The sequence below is a fragment of the Netta rufina genome (genome assembly GCF_964035555.1).
Source record: "Netta rufina genome assembly, chromosome: 7".
Taxonomy (NCBI): domain Eukaryota; kingdom Metazoa; phylum Chordata; class Aves; order Anseriformes; family Anatidae; genus Netta; species Netta rufina.
The window spans coordinates 14,075,332-14,102,193 of NC_140130.1; the positions used below are offsets into that span (position 1 = coordinate 14,075,332).

At 36.5% G+C, this 26,862-nt stretch overlaps 1 protein-coding gene across 1 annotated transcript in view; it reads left to right on the plus strand.

Annotated features, from left to right (window-relative positions):
• The window catches only part of KCNMA1 (potassium calcium-activated channel subfamily M alpha 1), a gene marked incomplete at both ends in the record, with an annotated part of 478,007 nt that overhangs the window by 351,947 nt on the left and 99,198 nt on the right, over positions 1-26,862 (plus strand). The window contains 3 exons of the mRNA XM_084290022.1: positions 9,868-9,977; positions 12,155-12,223; positions 24,585-24,671. Coding sequence (XP_084146148.1) covers positions 9,868-9,977; positions 12,155-12,223; positions 24,585-24,671 — 266 coding nt within the window. The remainder of the gene's footprint in view (positions 1-9,867; positions 9,978-12,154; positions 12,224-24,584; positions 24,672-26,862) is intronic.

Sequence of the window (26,862 nt, forward strand, 5' to 3'; positions counted from 1 at the left end):
GGGGTGCAGTAAGAGCTGGAAGGGGACAGACCCAGGACAGGTGACCCGAACTAGCCAATTCCATACCATCTGACGTCATGCTAAACAATATATAGGGGTGGCTAGCCGGGGGGAGGGGGCCGGACTGCTCGGGGTTAAGCTGGGCATCGGTCAGCGGGTGGTGAGCAATTGCATTGTGCATCACTTGTTTGTACATATTAGTAGTAGTAGTACTATTATCATCATTGTATTATTATTATTATTATTATTATTATTATTATTATTATTATTATTATTATTATTATTATTATTATTATTATTATTTTCCTGTCTTATTAAACTGTCTTTATCTCAACTCACGGGCTTCACTTTCCATTTCTCTCCCCCGTCCCAGAGAGGGAGGGGGGAGGGTGAGCGAACGGCTGCGTGGTGTTTAGCTGCCGGCCGGGTTAAACCACGACAGTCTTTTTTGGCGCCCAACGTGGGGCTCGAAAGGTTGAGATAACGGCAGATCTGACCAGAGTGTGTTAAACTAAAATTGGTATAAGTATTAGACCTGCTTAATAGTCACTTGTCATAATGCTGATTGCTTTAATCTCAACTGTGCTGCGCCTGTTTTCCAAATTGAGTATTATAGCACGTTATTTTCCGTATGTGCTCTCTGTCATGTTGTTTATCCTCTCTGGGCCCTGGTTTCAGACCATTATGGTACTGTGTGTTGTATCAGTGGCTTATGAGATGATGAAATATCTGGCCATGACTCTAACCTGGTATTTGTACTCAGTAACATCTTCGATTCTATACTTTGGAAACTGTATTTTGGAAACTATTATCAATTGTATCTGTTGCCTTTTTTCATTAGGGGAAAGGGGAAGATAATTTTTCTTACTTGATCACTCTCCCTTTCTCCTTCACCACCCCTGTACCCTCCTTGATCACTCTCCCTTCCTCCTTCACCACCCTCTTATCCTCCGAGTTTATTACAATAGCTCTCCAAGATATTGAATATCCTTGGGATACTCAGACCAGCATAGTCCTGTTGTTCTGCCTCCTGAATGCACTTCAGGTTCTGCTTAAAGTTAAACAACTACTTAGGAAGCTCATCCGGAGATCTGCCCGGAGGCAGTATAGTTGTGGGTGGCAGGGAGTATGGGAGGATATGGGCAGGCATCTAGACCAGTTGGCACCCCCAGTGTTTTGGAAATTCACCCCTGAACAAGTGCAAAATCCTCAAAAACTGGCAGAATGCTTGAATAAAAGGTGTCGCGATTCGGGAAGTTCCAAAGTAACACAAATCATTGTAACATGCTGGGGCCTGGCTCATGCCTATCGAGCTGCCATGGATACTGCTATCAACTTAGTGACAGACCCTGCGGCCACCGTGACCCCTACGGTGGACTCTGCAGCCGCTCCAGTCCCAGCTTCTGCAGATGCTCCAATCCCAGCTCCTGCAGCCACTCCAGTCCCAGTTCCTGCAGCCGCTCCAGTCCCAGCTCCTGAAGCTGCTCCAGTCCCAGCTCCTGCAGCCGCTCCAGTCCCAGCTCCTGAAGCCGCCCCAGTCCCAGCTCCTGAAGCCGCCCCAGTCCCAGTTCCTGCAGCCGCTCCAGCTCCAGTTCCTGCAGCCGCTCCAGCTCTGGTTCCTGCAGCTGCTCCAGTTCCAGCTCCTGCAGCCGCTCCAGCTCCGGTTCCTGCAGCCGCACCAGTTCCAGCTCCTGCAGCTGCTCCAGCTCCGGTTCCTGCAGCTGCTTCAGCTCCTGCAGCCGCTCCAGCTCCTGTAGCTGGGTCAGAGAAACGAGCTGTAGCAGTGCAAGTTGACCCTGCAGAGGGTATTCCAACCTCTGTGGCAGACCCTATAACAAGGTCAGAGAAACGAGCTGTAGCAGTGCAAGCTGCCCCTGTAGAGAAGGTGAAAAAATGGTATAGAGATTCAGGTCGTTTAGAACGCAGAGAATCTTCTGCCAAATCTAGGTATAGAGACGACGGAGACGACGACGACGCTGGGCCATCAAGGGTTCAGGAGGAGGAAGATGAGGATGCCGAAAAATCAACAGTAACTACCCGAAGCCTAAACGAGCGTGAGTTACGAGATGTGCGAAAAGATTTTGGTCGCTGTATAGGTGAGCAGCTTGTCACCTGGCTGCTCCGATGCTGGGACACTGGGGCCAATTGTGTGGAATTAGATGGCAGGGAAGCCAAGCGACTGGGATCCCTTGCTAGAGATGCAGGCATTGACAAAGCAATTGCAGATGGAGCACAATCTCACAGCCTCTGGAGGCGTCTCCTCTCAGCTGTGAGGGAAAGGTATCCCTTCAAGGAAGAACTTTTATGTCTACCAGGCAAGTGGACCACTATGGAGAAGGGAATCCAGTACCTGAGGGAATTAGCCGTACGGGAAGTGATTTATGAGGATCCAGACCTCAGACAAACATCCAAAGATCCAGATGAAGTCAGGTGTACGCGACCCATGTGGCGGAAGTTTGTACGGAGTGCACCATCATCATATGCCAGCTCATTGGCAATAATGGCCTGGAAAGAGGATGAGGAACCCACAGTGGATGAAGTGGCTAAACAACTCCGGCAGTACGAAGAAAGTCTCTCCTCTTCCTTACAGGCCTGCGTCTCAGCTGTGGAGAAACTTTCTGAAGAGTTCCACCAACTTAAAGAGAATCTATCTTCATCCCCACCTGAACCAACCAGTGTCCACCGACCAAAAGAGAACACTGTGGAGAAACTTTCTGAAAAGGTTCACCAACTTGAAGAGAGATTATTCTCCTCCGTACCTATACAGAGCAGTGTCTCAGCTATCAGGGGTAGTCGTTCATCCACACAAGGAAGACGATATGGTGGGTACTCACCCCGTGCTACCCTGTGGTTTTACTTACGAGACCATGGAGAGGACATGAGAAAATAGGATGGAAAATCTACCGCGACCCTAGAGGTACGGGTACGTGAGTTGCAAAAGAAAACAATCAGGAAGAAGGGATTCTCTGAAAAGTTTGCTGCTCCAACTTCCAGCAGACAGTCCTTCAAACACAGAAACGAAGAAGATTCCGACCAGGATTAGGGAGGCCCTGCCTCCAGCCAGGGGGAGGAGAGGGATAATCGAGTTTATTGGACTGTGTGGATTTGATGGCCTGGCACATCAGACGCACAGAAGTATAAGGCTTTAGTAGACACCGGTGCACAATGCACTATAATGCCATCGAGCTATAAAGGACCAGAGCCCATCTATATTTGTGGAGTGACAGGGGGATCTCAGCAGTTGACTGTATTGGAGGCTGAAGTGAGTCTGACTGGGAATGAGTGGGAAAAGCACCGTATTGTGACTGGCCCGGATGCTCCATGTATCCTTGGCATAGACTATCTCAGAAGAGGATATTGCAAGGACCCAAAAGGGTTCCGGTGGTTTTGGTATAGCTGCCTTAGAGACAGAGGGCATTAAACAATTATCTACCTTGCCTGGTCTCTCAGAGGACCCCTCTGTTGTGGGGTTGCTGAGGGTCGAAGAACAGCACGTGCCAATCGCTACCACAACTGTGCACCGGCGGCAATATCGCACTAACCGGGACGCCCTGATTCCCATCCATAAGCTAATTCGTCAATTGGAGAGCCAAGGAGTGATCAGCAAGACTCATTCACCTTTCAATAGTCCCATATGGCCAGTGCGAAAGTCTAATGGCGAGTGGAGACTAACAGTGGACTATCGTGGCCTGAACGAAGTGACGCCACCACTGAGTGCTGCAGTGCCGGACATGCTGGAACTTCAGCACGAACTTGAATCGAAGGCAGCCAAGTGGTACGCCACAATTGATATCGCTAATGCATTTTTCTCCATCCCTCTAGCAGCAGAGTGCAGGCCACAGTTTGCTTTCACTTGGAGGGGAGTCCAATATACTTGGAATCGGCTGCCCCAGGGGTGGAAACACAGCCCTACCATTTGCCATGGACTGATCCAGTCTGCACTGGAGCAGGGGGAAGCTCCTGAACACCTGCAGTACATCGATGACATTATTGTGTGGGGTGACACAGCAGAGGAAGTTTTCGAGAAAGAGAAGAAAATAGTCCAAATCCTTCTGAAAGCCGGTTTTGCCATAAAACAAAATAAAGTCAAAGGACCTGCACGAGAGATCCAGTTTTTAGGAATAAAATGGCAAGATGGACGTCGTCAAATCCCAATGGATGTGATCAACAAAATAACAGCTATGTCTCCACCAACTAACAAAAAAGAAACACAGACTTTCCTAGGTGTTGTGGGGTTTTGGAGAATGCACATCCCAAATTACAGTCTGATTGTAAACCCGCTCTACCAAGTAACCCGTAAGAAGAATGAGTTTGAATGGGGCCCTGAACAACGACAAGCCTTTGAACAAATTAAGCAGGAAATAGTCCATGCAGTAGCCCTTGGGCCAGTTCGAACAGGACCAGATGTAAAGAATGTGCTCTACACTGCAGCCGGGGAGAACGGCCCCACCTGGAGCCTCTGGCAGAAAGAACCTGGGGAAACTCGGGGTCGGCCCCTGGGGTTTTGGAGCCGGGGATACAGAGGGTCTGAGGCCCGCTATACTCCAACTGAAAAGGAGATATTGGCAGCATATGAAGGAGTTCGATCTGCTTCAGAGGTGGTCGGTACTGAAGCGCAGCTCCTCCTAGCACCCCGATTGCCGGTACTAGGCTGGATGTTCAAGGGAAGGGTCTCTTCTACACATCATGCAACTGATGCTACATGGAGCAAGTGGATTGCACTAATTACTCAGCGGGCTCGAATAGGAAACCCCAGTCGCCCAGGAATATTGGAAGTGATTATGGACTGGCCAGAAGGTAAATACTTTGGGATATCATCAGAGGAGGACGTGGGTCGTGCTGAAGAAGCCCCACTGTACAACCAGTTACCAGAAAATGAAAAGAAATATGCCCTGTTCACTGATGGGTCCTGTCGTATTGTGGGGAAGCATCGAAGATGGAAGGCTGCTGTATGGAGTCCTACACGACGAGTTGCAGAAGCTGCTGAGGGAGAAGGTGAATCGAGTCAGTTTGCAGAAGTGAAGGCCATTCAGCTGGCTTTAGACATTGCTGAACGAGAAAAATGGCCAGTTCTCTATCTCTACACCGATTCATGGATGGTAGCAAATGCCCTGTGGGGATGGTTACAGCAATGGAAGCAAAACAACTGGCAGCGTAGGGGCAAACCCATCTGGGCTGCTGCATTGTGGCAAGATATTGCTGCTCGGGTAGAGAACCTGGCTGTGAAAGTACGTCACGTAGATGCTCATGTGCCCAAGAATCGGGCTACTGAAGAACATCAGAACAACCAGCAGGTGGATCAGGCTGCTAAGATTGAAGTAGCTCAGGTGGATCTGGATTGGCAGCATAAAGGTGAATTATTTATAGCCCGATGGGCCCATGACACCTCAGGCCATCAAGGTAGAGATGCAACATACAGATGGGCTCGTGATCGAGGGGTGGACCTGACCATGGACGCTATAGCACAGGTTATTCATGACTGTGAAACATGTGCTGCAATCAAGCAAGCCAAACGGTCAAAGCCTCTTTGGTATGGAGGACGATGGCTGAAATATAAATATGGAGAGGCCTGGCAGATTGATTACATCACACTCCCTCAGACTCGCAATGGCAAGCGCCACGTACTTACAATGGTGGAAGCAACCACCGGATGGCTGGAAACATATCCTGTGCCTCATGCCACCGCCCGGAACACTATCCTGGGCCTTGAAAAGCAAGTCCTATGGCGACATGGTACCCCAGAAAGAATAGAGTCAGACAATGGAACTCATTTCCGAAACAACCTTATAGACACTTGGGCCAAAGAACATGGTATTGAGTGGGTGTATCACATCCCCTATCATGCACCAGCCTCCGGGAAAGTTGAACGATACAATGGACTGTTAAAGACTACATTGAAAGCAATGGGCGCTGGGACATTCAAAAACTGGGATACGCATTTGGCAAAGGCCACCTGGCTAGTCAATACTAGGGGATCTGCCAACCGAGCTGGACCTGCCCAATCAAACCTGTTACGTACTGTAGATGGGGATAAAGTTCCTGTAGTGCATGTAAAAAATATGCTGGGTAAAACAGTCTGGGCTACTCCTGCCTCAGGAAAAGGCAAACCCATTCGTGGAATTGTTTTCGCTCAGGGACCTGGATACACTTGGTGGGTGATGCAAAAGAACGGAGAGGTCCGGTGTGTACCTCAAGGAGATTTAATACTGGGTGAGAATAGCCCATGAACTGAATTGTACCATGTTAATTGCTATATAATACTGTATGTTACCACTACCATGACTACTATAGGTGACTAATTAGAATGTGTGGAAAAGAGTGTAACCTGAGCATGACATAAATGGTATGGAATAAGGGGTGGATAGATGTCCTGGTTTCAGTTAGAACAGAATTAATTTTCTTCCTAGTAGCTGGTGGAATGCTGTGTTTTGGCTTAGGATGAGAAGAGTGCTGATAACACCCCGATGTTTTAATTGTTGCAGAGCAGTGCTTATACCAAGCCAAGGACACCTCAGACTTTTGCTCTGTCCTGCCAACAGGCAGGCTGGGGGTGCAGTAAGAGCTGGGAGGGGACAGACCCAGGACAGGTGACCCGAACTAGCCAATTCCATACCATCTGACGTCATGCTAAACAATATATAGGGGTGGCTAGCCGGGGGGAGGGGGCCGGACTGCTCGGGGTTAAGCTGGGCATCGGTCAGCGGGTGGTGAGCAATTGCATTGTGCATCACTTGTTTGTACATATTAGTAGTAGTAGTACTATTATCATCATTGTATTATTATTATTATTATTATTATTATTATTATTATTATTATTATTATTATTATTATTATTTTCCTGTCTTATTAAACTGTCTTTATCTCAACTCACGGGCTTCACTTTCCATTTCTCTCCCCCGTCCCAGAGAGGGAGGGGGGAGGGTGAGCGAACGGCTGCGTGGTGTTTAGCTGCCGGCCGGGTTAAACCACGACAATCACTGTATTTTTATATATTTCTGATTTTTTTTGGTTTTGTGAGTTTCATGATTTGGGACAAGAGTAAGAATATGGCAGTATACATGGCAGTATAGCTTAAAACTTTTAGAAAATTCAAATCAGTGTGTTGTGATTTAACCTGGCAGGCATCTGAGCACCTCACAGCCATTTGCTTACTCCCTTCCCCTCACACCAGGATGGACGAGAATTGGGGTGTTGGAGGTTGGTTATTAAAATTCATGGGTTGAGATAAGGACAGTTCAAGAAACAGAAGAGAGGAAAAACAAGAAAGAAAAGAATGCACAAAATAAATGATGTACACCCAGTTGCTCACCACCAGCTGACTGATGCTACAATGGCAGACCCCCATCCAACTCTTCCATTTTTATTTCTGAGCATGGTGTCACGTCCCTTTGACAAGTTTGGTCATCTGTCCTGGTTTTGTTCCCTCCCAGCTCCTTACGCACCCCCATCCTCCTTGCTGGTGGGAAAGCCCTTGGCTTAATGTAAGTACTTATCTGTAACAGCTAAAACATCGAGATGTTATCAATATTATTACCATCCTAAATTCAAAATGAAGTACCTAGGAAGCTACTAGGAAATTAACTCTGTCCTAGCCAAAACAAGGACAGTATACAAAGGAACAAGAAACATCTGTTTTTGGACTTTTAAGGAATTAATAGGTCTTGGTTACCATTTAAAGCTTTTGGTTTTAAAGTGCAGATTACATTTACAGCTTGTGCTCATATAATTTTTTTTCCTATATTATACAAACTTTAAAAACAAAAATATTTTCCAGTTCCTAAATATTTAATTTAAAATTAAAAAATATTAGGTATTTACTTTATAAATTGTTACACAGTTACCATTTTCCTTTGATTTTACCTTGGTTTAGAAACATAATTTAGATTAAGATAATAAGAAATAAAACTTCTTAAGCAACAGTATAAATAAGCTAGTTAAATGAAAAATAAAATTAATACGTGGAATAAAATAATCTTGAATAACATTTATGTAGGTGTGAGTTTGTTTTTCGATTTAAGAGCCAGAAAGCCAGTTACTGGATGCTACATATAATATGTTGTCGGTCACAGTTCTGAACTGGCTGGCAATCACAGTATGTGCTTTAATTTTTTCCACCTTAAATTTTTATCCTTTTTTGTATTTACGTGGAGATACTTCAGTTAAGCCCTGTATGTAATGCAAGAAATTCTTGCTTTAATGTTGTTTTAAAACAGCTGTAGTCTGACAGAGCAAAGATAAATTGTTGCTTAAAGATTCTTTTCTTGATTTGATTTATTGCTGAGTGGCTAAAAAATCCATTTGGATGCTGTTACCCAACTCACTCACATCGCATCTTAATTTCTTTCCTTGAATACTGACAGAGATGTACAATTATATTGATATTTGTAATATATATTTATAACAAAACCCAAACTTCTCCTAATATACTGTAATGGTTTTACCATAAAGAATATGCAAACCTATGGTTTGCTGCCCTAAGTGCTTCCATACCATAAAAATCGTTGGCTGAATATTATCCAAGGAATTTGACACGGTGAGCAGTAATGTAGCTGCACAAAATTTTGAAGCAGTAATAAGTTGTTTATCATATTGAAATGAATTATTTGATAAAGATTTCTGATGTGCTGAAAGTTCTCTATGTAGTGGGGAAAAAAAAAAAAAAAAGGGCTGTTTTAGCTGTTTGCGGTTACACTGACTCTGGGACTTCAGATAATCAAGCTAGGCAGTATAGCTTAAAGCACTTGAGCCTTACCTGCACTAATTTGGAAGGATGGATGTTCCTGAAGCATCTTTTTGCCACCTCATTTGGTCTGGCTACAGTTCTGTTTCCTGCAGGATTGGTTTGATATTGTTATCTGTTTGCACAGTGTGGACTGAGCTTGGGAAATGCTGCAGATGTTGGACAAAGACAATTTGTGAAATAATAGAGAGATTTATCAAAGTCCTTTGATCAGTTGGTATTTAGTATTTCAACCTTTGAGGTAGTTTTGCAAGTTCCTAACAAGAGTTAAAATAAATAAATAAATACTTTCTTCTCTAATGAATACTTTCTTACTATATTTTTTTTTCCTCTATATCTAAAATCAGTATCATCTCACTTTCTGCTCTGTAAGACAAAGACCATAATGGAGCTACCTAAGCAGTGGAACTAAATGTTTCCTCATGTTCATTGCAAAGAACGAACTACAGCTTTTAGACACAGAGTAAACAAATATTTTAATGATCTGTAAGATCACATACCTTATTTCAAAAATAGAAAATCTCTGATATCTCAACTTCTCTCATTAATTCCATTTCTAACTGCTCTTCTACATAAATACAGTCTTCAATTATATATTGAAACCATTTGAGTATATCTGCTTCTCATATTACCTTGTTAATGAACAATTATTTAGAATTTTAAATGATGCTTTTTGAGTGTTGACAAACTTCCAAAAAAAAGTGAAAACAAACATTAAGACTCAATAAAAATATAATGCAGCTATTTTGCTAGAGAGTTTTCAAAAAGAGAAAATTGAGTAGCTTTTTCTCCTTAAGCTCTCCACCACCTTGTTTCATGTCATGCTTGAATGTACCTGCCAAGAATTGTGTTTTATTTTTACATAGGATTTACTGTCTTTATGAACTCTTTTTTTTTTCTTGGCTGGTACAAAAAAAAAAAAAAAAAAACAAACAAAAAAAACTAAATGACATAGCATTTGAGTGGTCAGTTAATTTATTTGTTAAAAAAAAAAGTATACATGTTTAAGTTTTTAATTAATTTTAAAGATTTTTTTTTAATTTACTCAGAACTCTACATCTGTGTTTCTCTCCCTCTCTCTCTCTCTCTCTTTGTTTTTTCTTTTTTTTTTTTTTTTCTATTTTTAGATTGAGGAGGATACGTGGCAGAAATACTATCTGGAAGGAGTTGCAAATGAAATGTATACAGAATATCTGTCTAGTGCCTTTGTGGGTTTGTCTTTCCCTGCAGTTTGTGAGTAAGTAGAAATACATATTAATAGACATAATTGTTTGCCTGCTCTCAAGTGAAACCAAAGGTTTCTGTAGGAGACCTCACTCTGCTACAGTCCTAATGTTGTTGCTACATCAGATGGAAGCCAATAAAATAAACATTAAAGAAATCACAGAATGGAAGTATTCCAAACATTATAATGCTCATTTTCAGAAGAGATTTGGAATTCAGTGATTCTAAATGAAAGCATAAATGTTTTCAGTGTTGAACAAATTAACTAGCAATCGGTTTAAACTGAGTTATTTACTTGTCCTATTGTTTCTTCTAATTATTTCCATTCTTTGAATAGTGTTTGTCAGCATCACTGTCTTGGCTTATGTCCCATTCCAAGGAAACTATTCATTAACTGAAGCAGATGTACTGGAGTCATGCAAGCAGCATGGCATCCAGAGCTTTATGGAACTGGTTGCAAACTGTATTAACCAAGAGAAATGTATGTCTGAAAAAAAATATTCTGTAAGGCAAAGGGAGTATTTTAAGCATACGGTGTATAACCATAGCATAAGGCATGCTACAACTTTAATTCTAGAGACTGAAAATCTTTAAATTTGTCCTAGAATCATTTTGTAGATGACAGCTTTATACGTGTAGGGTTGCAATGATACCTATTATGGCCACCAAAATACGACAGTTTAGCACAGTTTTATTTTCTCTTCCATTTCAAGAAAAGGCAAAATTGTAGAGATTTTATTTGCTCTTCATTTGTGCAGTGTATTGTTGCATGTTTTACAACCGTGGCATATATTCCCATGTTAGTCATGATATTTTTTGTATCTTTTTATAATAGGCCATGTTTGGGGAGCTAATAAGAGAAGTCATAGACTACATTTCCATGTCAAAGAACTAAGTTAGGCAAGTAGGCAACACTCACTATTTGTCTGCATTCTCTCACAGCTCCAGAACAGATTATTTCTCTTCTGGTTGTACTCATAGAAGTAGCAGTTTCTACTCTGAGAGTGACTCCAAATTAAGCCACTAACTATCACAGACATCCTGGACTGTCTGTCACTGTTAAGTTCTTGCTTCTATCTTTGAGTCATTCTCTTTAACTTATCTCAGAGGGTGAGGCACCTCTTCTGTATTTGTGGACTGTTAAAATTTAATTATTTCACATATAATAATCCCATTTCAATTTTTGCCTCTCTGAAGCAGTGATGCTGGATCAGGCCATAGCTGTTAAATGTTTTCCCAAACTCTGGATTTTATTCAGCATTGCAAACATGTCAAATTTTAGACACCACAAACCCGAGCTTAGTTCAGGTAATGGCCAAGCCAGCCTCTATGACTCTTAATAAACATGATTCTAAATAAAGCTTCCAGTTTTCTAACTGTGAGTAAAATCAGACTTATCTGACTCTGCCAATGAAATCTTTTTTTAACACTTTTCTCCAAGCTCTGTCATAACCTCTCCTCTGCACCCCCTCCCCTTCTCCCTCCCACCCCCCAAATAAAAAAGGCTGGCCAACCTCTTCACCCCAACCCAGCCAAGGAATACATGCTAAATAGTCTTAGACACACCTGTAAGACAGCAAGAGCCAGCACATGAAAGCAGAGGTTATAAGGTCCTACTGTGCTCTCTAATGTCACATTAGTTGTCTTTTCAGAAATGTGAAAAGTTTGCTTCAGTTAATAAATATATATTACAGTATCAGCGTGTATTTTCCCATATACTGGTCAGAAATAGATTCCAGTTATTCTTTTCTTCTGTGACAGGAACTAGCAAATATTGACTCATTGAATGTATGTGAATGTATGTTTCTACACACTTTCTAAGGAGTGTGCACTGCAATCAGCATATGACTAAATTCTAGCAAAGATTTGAAAAAAATTCCTAATGTATTTACAGCTATACTCAAATGCAATTTTATGTTTTGTATTATGACCATTGTAATTATTGCTTAAGTAGACTGAGTAATATAGTGCTGCTGTTTATGCTAAGTTGTGCGACAACTCAAGAAAGTTGTTAGTTTATATTTTAAAGAAAAAAAAAAACATGTTTATTATCTTCAAAAAAGAAACTCCTTAATACTTGATCTTTGTATATCTTAGTGAAGAATGGGTAAACATCTTAGCAAAACATCCCTGTAAAAATGATATTGGTTATGAAAAAGAACTGACTCTTGTTGTCTTGTCTTTCTGCAGACTGGTGTTTGCGAAACTAAAGCTCTTAATGATAGCCATAGAATACAAGTCAGAAAAACGGGAAAGCAGGTATGTCCTTGTCTACAAATTCAGAAGTTCTGGAATGCACTGTTAAGAATTTTGCCTGCTTATTTTTCAGAATTAACATAGATATCCCTATGCTTTTGAAACTTCTAGGAGTATAATTAACATGCCATCACATTACACCATTTCACATAGCACTGAAAGGCTTGTATTTCTGCCCTGTTTTTCCTTTGCCAAATCAAAGTCAAAACATTTAGTAGAAGGTGGGAGGGACAGTGTTGTGTCCCACCTCCAGAAGTGCAATTTTTTTTTTTTTTTTAAATATACTTTATTAAATGTTGTTGTGTTGTTGTTGTTATTGTTCATACTCTATCAACTATAATCAGAAGTCCAATGTTCTACTGAAAATGGAAAAGTGGAAAACAGATGTGAAATCACAGTTCGTTATGGCTATTTGTATTTATCAAAATAATAATTTCATGTAAATAAGTTTGGAAATACCACTCTACATAGGATACAGGACAAATGGAAATATAGAATAAATATTTATATGGTATCTATTCCGACAAAGACTGTATATATTAATACAATCAGGTAACTGGAAGATTAATTTAGCTGTGAAATTTCCAACTGACTGACATCTTTCTTCATCCAAAATGAAGAAATTTCATGATTATAATTAGTACAAATTCACAGACAGGAGGCATTTCTACCTTTTGTAAAACAAACCTTAAGAATTTGAGTGTACACTGGAGTCAAGTTCCTGTCAACTTGTCCATCAGTGCATTTACACAACATTCATTATCGTATAACAAAAATGTTATAAATGTGGTCTGCAACATGTAGAGGGGCATGTAATAGAAATCTGATTATTCTGACTCTGAGGTGAATTTTATTTTTTCTGTCAAAAGTTACATTCATAAGTGCTGCAGTAAATCTGGAATCATATATATTACACCATCTTGCAGGTAATTGGCCACCAAGTATCTAACCCTTTGAGGGCAGTTGCTTCTTCTTGAAGAAGAACCAATTCTGTTATTTGAGTTCATACCACGATTTCTGAGGTTTTGATTTAATGCTTTTTATTATATGTGTCTTTTTATTTTTTTCTGTATTAATATCTGTAACACCCATGATAGTATCAGTAAAACATTTGACACAGAAATCTAATATTGCACCTGTTAATGACAGTATTTCCATGCCCTGTACTTGGTTTTACTTTATTCTTTTATATGTGGTAAGTGGTATGTGAAGTGGTGTATGTGATACTGGATATTACTTATGTCTGCACTATGCTGATTAAAAAAATCCTTTTTTGAAATATTTTTTGAAATATTTTTCATATTTTTTTAATGTTTCCAGCTCCCATGGGCTCATCTTAAAATAAATACTTTTCCATTCATTGACCTCATTCTGCATTACTTAATGTAAAGCAAATGAGTAATTATTCTTTTATCTCTGGGCATTTTAATCTAAATTTTCTAGCAAAAAAATAAACAACTGCAATATTAACAGCAATGGTACTGTTCACTATATTTTGCATTTAAAATATTTATAAAGTATTTGGTTTCCTTTGGGTCTCTCTGAGAACTATTAACCAACTTTAGGTTGTTGTTACTTCACTTGTCATTTAGTTTCTTAAGTGCTAATATTATAGTCTTTTTCAGTAATAACATATAATTCATGGCTTCCATATCATTCTTTGAACTAACTTCAGTGGGAGTTGGATTGAGTTCTTAATCATAAGGTGATGCAGAGGATCCCAGAAAAAGTAACACAATGTGATGTAATCATATATTCCTTCTTACTTAAGGCCACACGGGTAACAGCTCATAATGAAATAGGTTAGTAGATAAAAGAGCCTAAGAATTACAGGAAGCAGTACTAATGAAGGGATGTTAACAGATGGATTTTGCAAACACATATATAACAAGAGGAGAGTGGCTGTGATACTCGTATCATTTTATTAACCCTGATCCACAGTAGTAACTTTTAACTTCATAAAACAGTGACAATTTTATGGTCACTGTTTGGTAAATCACACTGCTACCTGCAGCATATCTTTACATTTCTACTTGTCCTTGTGTTCTTCAGCACAAATATGTTAAGTACATATTTCTGGTTTTCTGAGCTGGAGTCTGTTAGTCTAATCAGAAAGGTAATAGAACAAAACTTCCATTTCTTTCTTTTTAGGTATATTTGCATTTCCTTGTGTCTTCTTAAATGACAAGATGAGGAATTAAGATAAAAAGTAGAATAACATGGTTTACAAGTGCAAGCTGGCTTTGAACATGATAAACTTATCATTCACCAATTATTTTAATTGATGTTAACTTTGGAGATATTTTATCCTACTTCAAATCTTCAATTTTTCATTGATAATTCATAAATGTGATAGGGAAACTGAATATTGACAACCCTCATTCTATCAGGAGAATGACTGATAGATACGTGCTGATGTATTTTATGTTTTTAGTTTAGGTACGTATTTTGTAAAAATATTGAGAAGTTTACATAGTTTATGATTTATAGCAACAATTATATCTATAAATACAAATTTAGAATGCTATCTAGTTGTCACCCTCATAGTATGAGACATGATTTGCTCCTATATTTGAAGTAGGTCTAGGACCAGAGAAAAGTTTCATATCATTTTCTGCTTAAGCAATGAGATCTTCCACCACTTTGATTTTTGTTAATAGTTTTAATATATATTAAAATATAGTATAAATTTAATATAGAAATATAATTATATATATGATTAGTTTTATATATCTTCATCACTTTGTAATCACTGCTAAAGCAACTGCAAAGTGAATTAAGAAGTGCATGCAGCTCTCACAAATGGTAATTCGAGGGCATCCTAGACCTCCTAATCCCCTCTTTAAATGTTCACCTCAATAGTAAGAAAAAATCCTAGTACCACTTTAAGTCAGTGGCAGATTTTTCACTGAGTTTTTCGGTGTCTTCAGTAAATGTAGAAAAGCACTAGTACCCATTTACCTACAAACTTACGTGTTTTTTTTTTTTTGTTGTTTGTTTGTTTGTTTTTTCTATTAGAGTCTCCTGGGTGCTCCTTTCTAAAGCTTTCTGATTTACAACCAGATTCTGTTACCATAGGAAATTTGAGATCAATATTAATTTGAAATCATCAGAACTCTATTTCAGTCAATATTATCAGGTAGCAATAGCTGAGTTTCCTGCTCACATTTTTTTCACCTCTTTTCACAACTCTGAACATAAAGCACATAAAGCTGTACATAAAACTCTGTACATAAAGCAGTAAACAAAATCTGATAACAACTTTTGATAGTATTGATTGTTAATTATATATAAAAAAAGATTTTAAATGCTTGTTTAAAAACAGAATTTTAAAGTGCTTTGAAATAAAATGAATTTTGCAAAGCCTGATGTAGGCAATATATTCTTAGATTTGATATGTATAAAATAATTTTCAAATAATAGGCAAAATACAGTATGTTTTTTATTTATATAACTGTTTCTCATCAGAATAGCTTAATGATTAGTGAAAATAGCTATGATTAGATATATTAATATTTATATATTTAATAATGTTTGAATTACTGTTCAATTAGCAGAGAAACCTCTTTGTTCAAAATGTGACTTAACTTATTGGGTTTCTGACAAGCTACTCAGATCTGCATTTTAGTAGTTCCAGGTCACAATATGAGTCAGCCATTCCTTCATCTCTATCTACCCAGGAATATTATAATCCTTGCTATTAATAGCAGTAAGCACTTAATAAGGTTGGTTTTTTTTTGTCCCTTGTGCAAGCCAAATACTTTAGATTTACAATATGTTCTTTCATAGTTCATTTGCAGGGAGCTTTTATTTCTGCTGTAGAAAAAATGCTAAAGGAATATGGAGAATATCAACCTGAAAGTGTTCTAGCAGAGCCTGATGAATAGATAGCAAAATTTCAAAAGTTCAAAATACAGTCGTTCAAACTCCTCATCTGAAATCCCTTTTACAAATATTTTTACTTCATTTTTCCCCATAAGTAAGAAAGAAGATTCTTCTCTCCTGCACCCTTTTTTTACTCCTCTTGTTAAATTTTCTCTTTGTCTATCCATATATTTGTCCTCATTCTCAGCAGAAAAACCTTTGAGCCTTGGAGACTTTTATATAAGGGTTTTTTTGCTTTTGCTTTGATGTCAGTTGATTTCTTATCAAAGTGTTTGATTTGCAATTTTTTTCTTGTCGTTCGCAGAAGCCGAAAGCGGTATGCCCTCTTCGTTACCTTTCCTTCCAACCTCAATCCTACCTCCACTCCTTCTAACTTCAGGACTAATTCCTTGTCAAGAACACAGGAAGATAACATCTTTGTCTATCTTTCTCTGTATATGCACACATATACATACATATATATATATTCATCTGTCTATGTGTGTATATATATATATATATCTATATGTGTGTGTATTTACATATGAGCCCCCACTCTCAAAAAGGAGACAGGATAGCATTTTGTCTCTCCGTTGGTTCTTTTGATTCATGCACTAACTTCTTTGCAGGAAAAACAAAATAAAAAAGTATACGTTTTAGGATTATTTTTTTTCCCCTTTATGCAGTCATTGGTGTATCAGACTGTTATATTTGAAAAATAGATGTTACTGTTAACATCTCCCCTCATCTTTTTTTTTTTTTTTTATTTGTACTGCATTGTAACAGTGTATTTTTCGTCTTTACCAGCCCTTGCACTGCCATATTGTCTCCATATTCACACCTTCATTGATGTCCTTCTTTCCCCAGTCTGCCCTTCTTTTCCCCGTTTAAAATACATCTGACAGTACAGTAGTTCATTTGCTCTTGTAGTCTTACCTTCCATTAACAACAGCCAAATGCCTGATTCTTTGCATTGCTGACCCTGTTTTGAGCCCAGTTATTCATAATACAGTAGTCATTGAAGTTATTGTACTGTTTCAGTGAAAGTGCCGTGGGTAGTTTGTACTATATGTTACATTCATTTTAATGACATTTATTAAGCTCATTTATGAAGATGTTACTGAATTTGTTTCTAAGCTCAATTTTTTCCTTTGTAATTGCATGTTTTGTATTTTCTTTTTCTACACCATGCTGAAGGCCCTTCTCTATGCTCTCTACATGCTATCTGCTGCTACTGATTTGTATGAAATCAAGAAGGCATGCTCTTCCATATTGTCCCATCTCCTCTCCTCCCTCTCATCTTCTTCCCTTACAGCCTTTTTTTTTTCTTCTTATTGCTCACAGCAGTCTGACTGTTGATGGTGCTTTTTGGAGACCCATTCTCATTGTCCAGACATTTTGATGTCCCTCTTTGTCATTCTCCCCAAATTTTACTTTCCATGTCTGTTCTGTTGCGTGTGCTGTATGTTAAATTTATTTTTTAGTCTTATTCTCCTGTGGTTTCTGAGTAGATGTGTGAAAAGAGAGGTGGCTTCCTGTCAGTTTGGCATTATTGATATGATCCAACTGCAGAGAAGTTACTGCAACACTTAGCATCTCCAAGGATCTGCAGTTGTTGCACCTCTACTTCGCTTCTTGCTTTTAAGTATATATTATCTTGTGGTTAAGGCATGTGAACGCTGGCATGATGGGCAATATGAAAAAGTGTTGTACTAAGTAAAGTTGCTTGCTCCCAGAATAAAATATATTGTGCTGCTTCATTGTATTGATAATCACTTCTGGAACCAGAAAGAATAATTTAGTTGCTTTAAAGTATATTGAATTCACCAACACCATTGAACTAGTTTGGATTATGCCCCAATAAAATGCCTCACATCCTGTAGTCCATAACTTATTTTTTGCTATTGTAAAGGACTTGAACTCCTGGGAGCAACCTTTTAATATGCTTGTAGTAATTAAGCCTTAATATACTGTAGCATGTAATGTGCCCTGTGTCTTTTGCCTTGTATTCTTTTTAGTGTTTTACTGGATTTTTCTGTGTAGAGCAATATGGGTCTGAATTAATGTCAATGACAGAGCCCAGAAGAAAAAAGCAATACTCACAAGTTACAGTCAGTGTGAAGCTGGTATGCACACAACTCCCATTTTGGGATTTATGCACCCTCACACTCCACTTAGAAAAATACCCTGAAATACATGTTGCCTCAAACTGATATTGTAATTTTAAGTCTGTAGTTGTGTGAATGACATAGAATATTCTAAGAAGCCATTATGCTAATAATGGTGCATTTCATCTGGGCATGGCATGAAACAGTCAAAAATACTAGATGTGTTTAACAATGTGGTAGCTTTAGTTAGTAATACCAAATAGTCTTGGTTTAGTTAATGTATTAATAACATTTAATACTATACCTTCCTGATTAATATATGATGTTACTATTTTAGTCACATGGGGAATGGTACAGTACAGCTACCAAAAGGTTTAAAACAGAATTGTTACAGCTTTTGTCATTTGTTTAGTCCAAACTTTGCCATTTTTTATTTCATTTAATTCAACAAATTTCTCTCTCTCTCTCTTTTTCTTTTTTTCTTTTTTTTTTTTTTTTTTAGAGAAGGATGAAGGGATGAACTGTTCAATTGGTCGCTGTTTGATCTCCTTTTAGTTATTTAGACTTACATGCTTATAGGGGAAGACAGGGACAGTTCTTGAAAGCAGCTTCCATTCTAAGATTGATGAGATAAATCTTATTTTTAGTGCTGTCTAAAATTCATCACTGAAATTAAGAACAAATTAGAATAGTACATAACAGAGGCTGATGACAAGGAAAAATCTTAAGACAACTCTTCTAGTCTATGTATCTGCTGACTGATCTCTTTATATATTCCAAGTCTTAGCCTGCATATAGTGCTTCTAAAATGTTGTTGCCCTTGCCTGATTTTTTTCTGTACTGTACTTGCTGGGTATTTTAGCATGCCTTTTTCAGCTTAGTTTTAAGACCTTTACTGCAGTTCCTCCATGCCAAAATTATGCCTCAATTTTTTTCTCAGAAAAGACTGACGGTTATACAAATCTAAGAATCTTCTACCATAGAAATGCTATGCCTAGATTAAGAGTACATTTTCATTAAGTTATGTTCATTTTCAACTTGCGCAGTAATGGAAGCCTGCTCAGTTTCAAGTTGAAAATTGCAGAGCCATGCCATTTCACAAGTTGCTTGCCAATAAATGCAGATAGTGTGTAACTATGATTCAGACTCTAAAGCTGATTGGTTATTATTTTTTTCCCATATGCATCTCATATAATAGAGAGCTAAATATTGTAGAAAGCTCCAGGAAATAATTTTCATATACTACTAAATACTGAAAATTGATTAAAAGTAACATTTTATAAATCCTAATAAAATGCAAGTAGATCAGCCATCAAACTTTATAAGGGTGATTCAACACAAGAACATAATTCTCTTCCAACTTGTATGACATCTGTAAGTAAGAGACAAATAGATATCACCCAGCAGCAGCAATTAGTAAAATACAATTAGTTGAAAGGAATTAGTTTTGTTAGTGTCAGTTCACAAACTCTCCTACAGTTCAAAACTATGTCAGGTTCTCCTTCAGATATTCTTCAGTAATTGAAGTTAAGCAAGCATCAAAGAGCTGCAACTAGTATAATCATAGTATATAATCTAGTAAGTGAGTAAATAAATCAGAATTAACAGTTACTATTAGATACCTTTTCTCCACCAACATGTGGAAAAGCCATCATATCTTAAGTTTCCATTGAGCTGTCTAAATAAAAAACGTCCCCAAGCATTCTTTTACTGTTTTTCTAACTATTTTTTTTCTTTTTTTTTTTTTTTTTTTTTAAATTTTACTTGTTAAATATGCACTAATTCCTATTTGTGATTCACATGCTTTCAGTCTGTCTGGAAACCCAGTTTCAACTGTATAGCTTTTATCATTCATGATTCCTGAGAGTACAATTAGATGATTTCCATATTTTTGATATATGACATTAGCATTACTCTTAGATGCACAGTCTTGCATATAGTTACCAGGTGAATCTTCTTTAGCAAATGCACTAACCTTTGCTATATAACAGCTAAGTATAAAGCAGAGTTTTCTAAATGTCATTTTACACTCCACAAGGGGCTTACCAACAAATTTTAGTCTTATCATAAGCTAATGGAAATGACTTTTCCTAAGTTCATACTGATAAAGTAAATTAAATTACTGTTAATCACATTAAATCATATTTGATTTATAAATGTTCAACTTCTATGGCTTTAATTGCCATGTATTCTAAATTTTCATGTATGAAGGAGCAAGCAATGCAAAAAGTTATATATGTATATATGTATATATGGCAACATCATGTCAAACCTGTCATGAAAAGGTTTCTTTTGAGGAATGTATTTCTGGGACTAAAATTGTCAAGGAAATTATGAGTGAAAGTTTTTTGAGATTGCTATTGCTTTGATTAGTGTATGAGGTAACCTAAACTAGAAATGTTATAAAAGGGTAAAATGTAATTAAGATCTCAGATTTTAACTACTAGCTATTCCTTGCTTTTAGTGTGCTTTTTTCACAGACATGAAAATCAAATTGTTATATGATGAAAACATACATATTTGGAAAAATTGGGGATGTCATTTTAAATAACACTTTCCAATACATGGCACAGAATGAATATGGGTTATCCATATATCTTCCCATTAAACATAATGGATTTCTGTCATTTCTCCTTTTCCTGTGTTTTTCTATACCTGCAAAGCCCCACAGCCTTGGCAAAATATAAATAGGAGAAGTTAGCTGAAGCTTTCCCTCTTAAAACACAAATTTCCTTTGTCATATACTTCTCATCTGGGAGGATATATGTATGCACATTCTCATGAACTGCTTCAACAAATACATGCTTCTCTAAATAACTGATGGATGCATTCTTCTTGGTATACTCTTAAGTCTGTTATATTATTTCTTTTTTTGTCCTTTTTTTTCCTTTTACTTATGTCTTTAAATTCAAAACATTTCCCTTGCTGTACATATTAAAGTGAGTGCTTATCAAAGCATAGCTTTAGCTAATGACACTCCAGGTCTCATAAGAGAGATTGGTGTTTTAATAAGTAGCATATTTAATAAATCCGTATAGACTCGGTAGAAATTGTTCATGAATTTGCTCTGTTTAAATATCAGTGTGTCCCTATAAAACAAAAGCTTTATGAGTTTTTCCTGTAACTCATTGTCAATAGCAGTGATGGAGCAAATTATTTTTTATTCCCAGCAGACAATTTTGCTGCTGGGGTCATACTACATTAACTGTGATCATATCTATATTTTGTGGCTATAAATACACTGTATTTGTGAAAATAAGTATATGTGAATGAATTATGACAAAAATAAAGTCTATACACTGATTTCACTGAACTGATTTCATGTGTCTCAGAAAACATTGAGATACAAAATCATGCTCTCAGTACGTTTGCAACTTAAATGAAGCCAGTTCCTTCTGATTTGAGATTACATTCACTGCTTCTTAAAAGAGCTGCTCATTATGTTGTCAAGCTTTAAGTTCTGTGAGGGGAAAAAAAAAAAAAGGAAGAAAAAAAGTTGTGTCTATGTAAAGAAATGTGTTCATCTGTTTTCACTGAAAGGCTGTAATACTGCCACAATTAATGTCAAAGAATGAAATAGGGTCCAAAAACAAACAAACAAACAAACAAACAAACAAAAAAAAAAAAAAAAAAAAAAAAAAGTGTTCTGACAATGCAGTACTCATTGGTACCCAAGAAAAATAGCCAAACCTAACTGTATTTTATATATATATATATGTATATAAATATATAAGCAAATGAGACTAGCATCTGTAGAAGATAGCTAAATTATGAGCAAAACTGCAGATTAAGGATAAGGAGGCAGGGAAGAGGAAGGGTTGAAGATGGAAGATGTACTTTAAAAGGACAAGATAGAATGTTTTGGTAGAAACAATTTGGAGATTTTTTATCAGAATGATTCCCTGATGGTTCTTGAGAAGTGTTTTACCTAGGCTCATAGGCTTTTGAGATTGGCCATTCCCATTTTTATTTCAATTTTTTTCTGTGAGTGTATTGGTGTATTAGACTGTGTATGTCTTATCTGCCTTAATGATGGCCTGCTAAGCTGTCTCTGGAACAGCCAATAAGCATTCCGTTGACTCAAGTGACAAAAGTTTGTGCAAGGAATGTAAATTTTCCAAGCCTGTTTGTGACTTAAGTGACTGATTTCCTATAAAGAAATCATTTTTTATTTTAATTTTTTGTTTGATTGATTGTTCTGTTTTCTGTCAGCTTTATTACATTTTAAAACTGCATTAAATATATGTTTTGGTTTGCAAGCCCAACCAGTAAGCCCAAAACACCGAGAAATGAAATACCAGATGTGAACTTCAGCTATGCAACCTTAATTCATTGCCATTTATCTGTGTGCATTATAGAACGTGTTTAAACCATCCCATTTCATTTTTTTGCTATGGAGGTGAACCTGCTTTCTCTGGTGATACGTTCCATTTTCTCTAGTTTTCCTCTCCTTTCAAAGTGTTGCAAAGATAGAAACTGTGAATGAAGGAAAATGAAAGGTATCTTGGTAAACACTTACTTTGAAAACTAATTTCTATTTCTGCCTCTGCCGTACAAAATCTGTGTGAGAGTGAGCTAATAAATTAAATCAAAATTTTTACAGGTGATCTCTGATTAAGTGTTTGTTATTTTGGGAACCAGAGGCTAGGTTTTTGGAAATGCCAAGCATTTTTACTTGCAGCAAAAGTCCCTGGAAACTGCATAAGGAGATAAGCAATGCTAAATACTAACAAAAAAAAAAATAGGCTGTAGGCATCCCAAATTAATAGATGGTTTATCTCGTAGTGACTCTATTGAGTCATCAGTCTATTGAGTCATCTGTAAAATGGAATAGCATTATATCTTCATTTTTGTAGTAAAATAAATTACATATCTTTGAGTCTTCTGTATGCTGTTCTGATGAACACTGCAGTACATAAGGAAGATAAACTACACAAATCCACGTCTAGAGTAATGGCAGTAAGATGCTCCTGAATGTAGTCTCAGATTGTAACAAAAATGTAGCTTGTGAATATTAAATTAAAGATCTTATCATAATGACTGCATAATGGGGGCTAAATTATGTCTGTATGACCACCCTTTTAATTCTTAAGTGTTTTATTTTGCAGCCTGAATATTCTTTTTATACAGCCTTTTGTGCATGTGTAATCACACATAAGCATGTGAATATATAAAGCTTTCAGGTATATTATTTGTCACAAATATTTATTACTAATATATAGAAAATAAATACTATTTTGAATATGAGATCTTCTGAGATCCATTTTTCCTCCTACCAGTAACATCAAAGATTTGTGATCTTTTAATTTAAGTAATGTATGTCTATCCAGATATGTGCTTTATCTATTTTTCTATAGGTATCTTTATACTGGCATTTGAATTGCTAGTAGTCTTTATACACTTTGGATTGCATGTGTGCCATTACTATACTGACTAACAAAGACTGTTTTTTTTTTTCTTAAAAAAAAAAAAAAGTGGGAACTTTTGAAAAGTTTATTTAATTTTATCAAGTTAAAAAATTAGTCATATTACACAATAGTAATAGAAGAATATACTTATGTCTATCTCTATCTGCATATGCATATTTAGCTTGGTGTTTTGTGAATTTCCTTAAGTAATATCTACTGTTAAATCTTTATGAAAATACAATAATTCATAAAGAATTATAGGGTACCTCAGTTCTTTATAGCAGTTTATAATTTCCTTCATCATATTTAGCTAAGGATGTCAGTGTGGTTGGGTTATTTTTGTTCTTCCATGGCTGTATAGCAGTGTTTTAATTTTTTTTTAATTCATTTTATGTTTTTTCAGCTATCGTGACTGGTTGTCTTGTACCATTCCCCTTGAGTGTATGTGTATTTATTATTTTAAGCAATAACGTTGTATGTCCAGATAGGGGTCCCATTAACATTCTATTTCACTAGAAATTGGCAAAAATTTGCATAGAAGGGTTTAGCTTCATAAATGACTTTTTGTGTTGTTATCGAGTGGTGGTTGCTGGTTCTTTTCACAATATTTTGAATTTTTCACCACTTTTTATGGCAGAGCAAGAGAGCTGAAAAGCTCAGCTTCACACATCCTATTTCTGAGAGGCTTTGTTATATTGCACAGTATGCATTTCATGCAAAAACATATAAATAGAGATGTAAACACTTGAATGGTGTGATTTGGGGGAAAAGCATGTGGATGTCTCAAATTTATGTTTTTGTTAAAGCAATGGCATGTGGAAAATGTTATTTGATTGGAAATTTCAAGGAAGAATGGCTTAACATTTCCTGGCAGCCTTTCCTATCTAGTGGGTCCCCTATAATAGAATAAAATAAATATATTTTTGAATATTCAGTTAAAAGTAATTTTGTTGTTGTTGTTGTTGTTTTTGTTTCATCGAACAGCATATTAATCAATCCTGGAAACCATGTCAAGATTCAAGAAGGTACCTTAGGATTCTTCATTGCAAGTGATGCCAAAGAAGTAAAAAGGTAATTCACAAATTTTTGTTTTAAAATTTAATATACAGGTTTTTTTTGTTTGTTTGTTTTGTTTTGTTTGTTTTGTTTTTCTTATAAATACCTCAACTAATTTTCATTCTAACATGTTGGAAGATTCTCAGGGAAAATTGAACTGACACATTCATGAAACAATTTTTTTATTTTTTTATTTTTTTTTTTACTCTAGTGCTAAGTATCAAGAAGTGAAATAATTTTACAACAAATGTGAAAAAAAAAATAATTCAAAGTCCTACTGGAAAGTGTAAAATATTTTGATCTGGTTTCTCTGTAAGTTAATTTGTCTCAGTGGAGTTACTCTCAGACAGAACTGGGTTGACAGTTTTTTCCAAGTTTCAGGTTTAGAGTAGTTCTTATTTATATACAGACTATCAGATATTTGATGTGAGCAAGCTGTTGTATTTATTCGGTAATTGCATTAGCATAATAATATTTACGTTCTTGTCATTTTTCTTGGATGGAACTACATATTCTATGTTCACATAATCATAAATCAAACTAGAACAGTATAATGTATTCAACCATTGTAGAGAATTTCGCTGGTTCAGTGTATTTGGATGTTTTAGATTTGTTTTAGATGAAAAAGAGTTTTATGGTATTGTGTTTAGGACAAAACATATGAACTCTGGTCTATTATGATTATAAGATGCTTTGAAGGAATAAAATAGCAATGTGAGAAAATAGTTTTTAAAATAAATAATTATTTGATGTCTATCCATAGGATTGAAAAAAGATAAAATACTAAATGATAATGTTTACTTAGTCCTAAACTTTGTATAATTAACATGAAATTAATATTTAAGTAATGCATGTTTGTTATAAATATTTAAAGAAAGTCAAAACATCAAAATAGTGAAATCACTAAGAACTTGAATTATATTTTTGTTGGAAGAGTTAAGGTGGTGTTTGTCTAGATGAAAAATACAAAAGAGCACAGCAAGGCCTCTGTCCTCTCACTTTTCAAGCACCATCTTTGCACCTAGTGTAGCCTCAGGCACACTGCCTTTCAGCGTTCTTTTCTTCACTTTCGCTTTTTTACGTTTAAATATCAGTCTACATGCTCCTATATTGAGGTATTAGGTGTTTGTAAATTACCTGACATATCATTTTTATGGCCGGTTGACTGTTATTAATATGTTTAGGGAAAATTTGCACATCATTCATCAGGCATGTTTTATCTAATAGCAAGCTGAATAGGAATTCCCACTTCTGCATGGCTTTTAGCAGAAGGCTTTGTTTAGAAACATGCCACCTCCCTTCAGACATTCCTTAGCTGTTCTATGCAAAACAAATCATTATCAGATGTGCTTCAACTAAAAAAAAAAAAATTTAAATATGAAAATTGTTGATTTCAACCTTTAGAGCTATGAATCAAAGTCAGGAAAATGTTCGAGATTTTTTTTTTTTTTCATCAGGAAGAATATTTATTTTTTCTTAAGGTCAATAAGATGAAAATAAACAAGTTATATACCTGAAATTCAAATTATTATGGGTTTGTGTTATATATTACTGGAGAAATTGCAGCTCCTTTAGGCTATTTTTAAATTACTAGTCATATATTCAAACAATGAAATATGCTATTATTCATCTTGCTAGAATTATTTTTGCATTTTTAGAATAATAGATTCTTATTAGAAACAATTATACCTAGGCAAACAAGTTCGTGTAAAATCTTGAGTGTTTAAATATCATACAAAGAACATGAGCTATATATTTATCCTTCTTTATCTGCTTACATTTTAGTTCTAACATCAGAACTACACTTAATTCAACCCAATTATATAGAGGAATGATTTTATTACAGCAGTTACTTCAGGCATTTGCTCTTTCCACATTGAAGTGGAAGAACTCCTTAGGACATTTGTTCCTTAGTGGACTTTATAAACATGCTGTAGAAATAACCTCAGTCCAAGCGAGGTCAGGAGACTGTATGAGGGAATATCTGTGATAGTTGATTCTTGTTTGGTACTGGGAACTACGTTTTAAGTGGAAAAAAAAATAAAAATTATATATATATATAAAAAAAAAAAAAAACACATAGAATTTGTAGACAGTTTTCTTCTCTTTCCTTATGTCGTTGCTCACACACTCATGGTGTGAAAAATATTTAATTCTCATTTGCTTATAGGTAGTAATTGTCTATTTTGTGAAAGGTGAACATTTT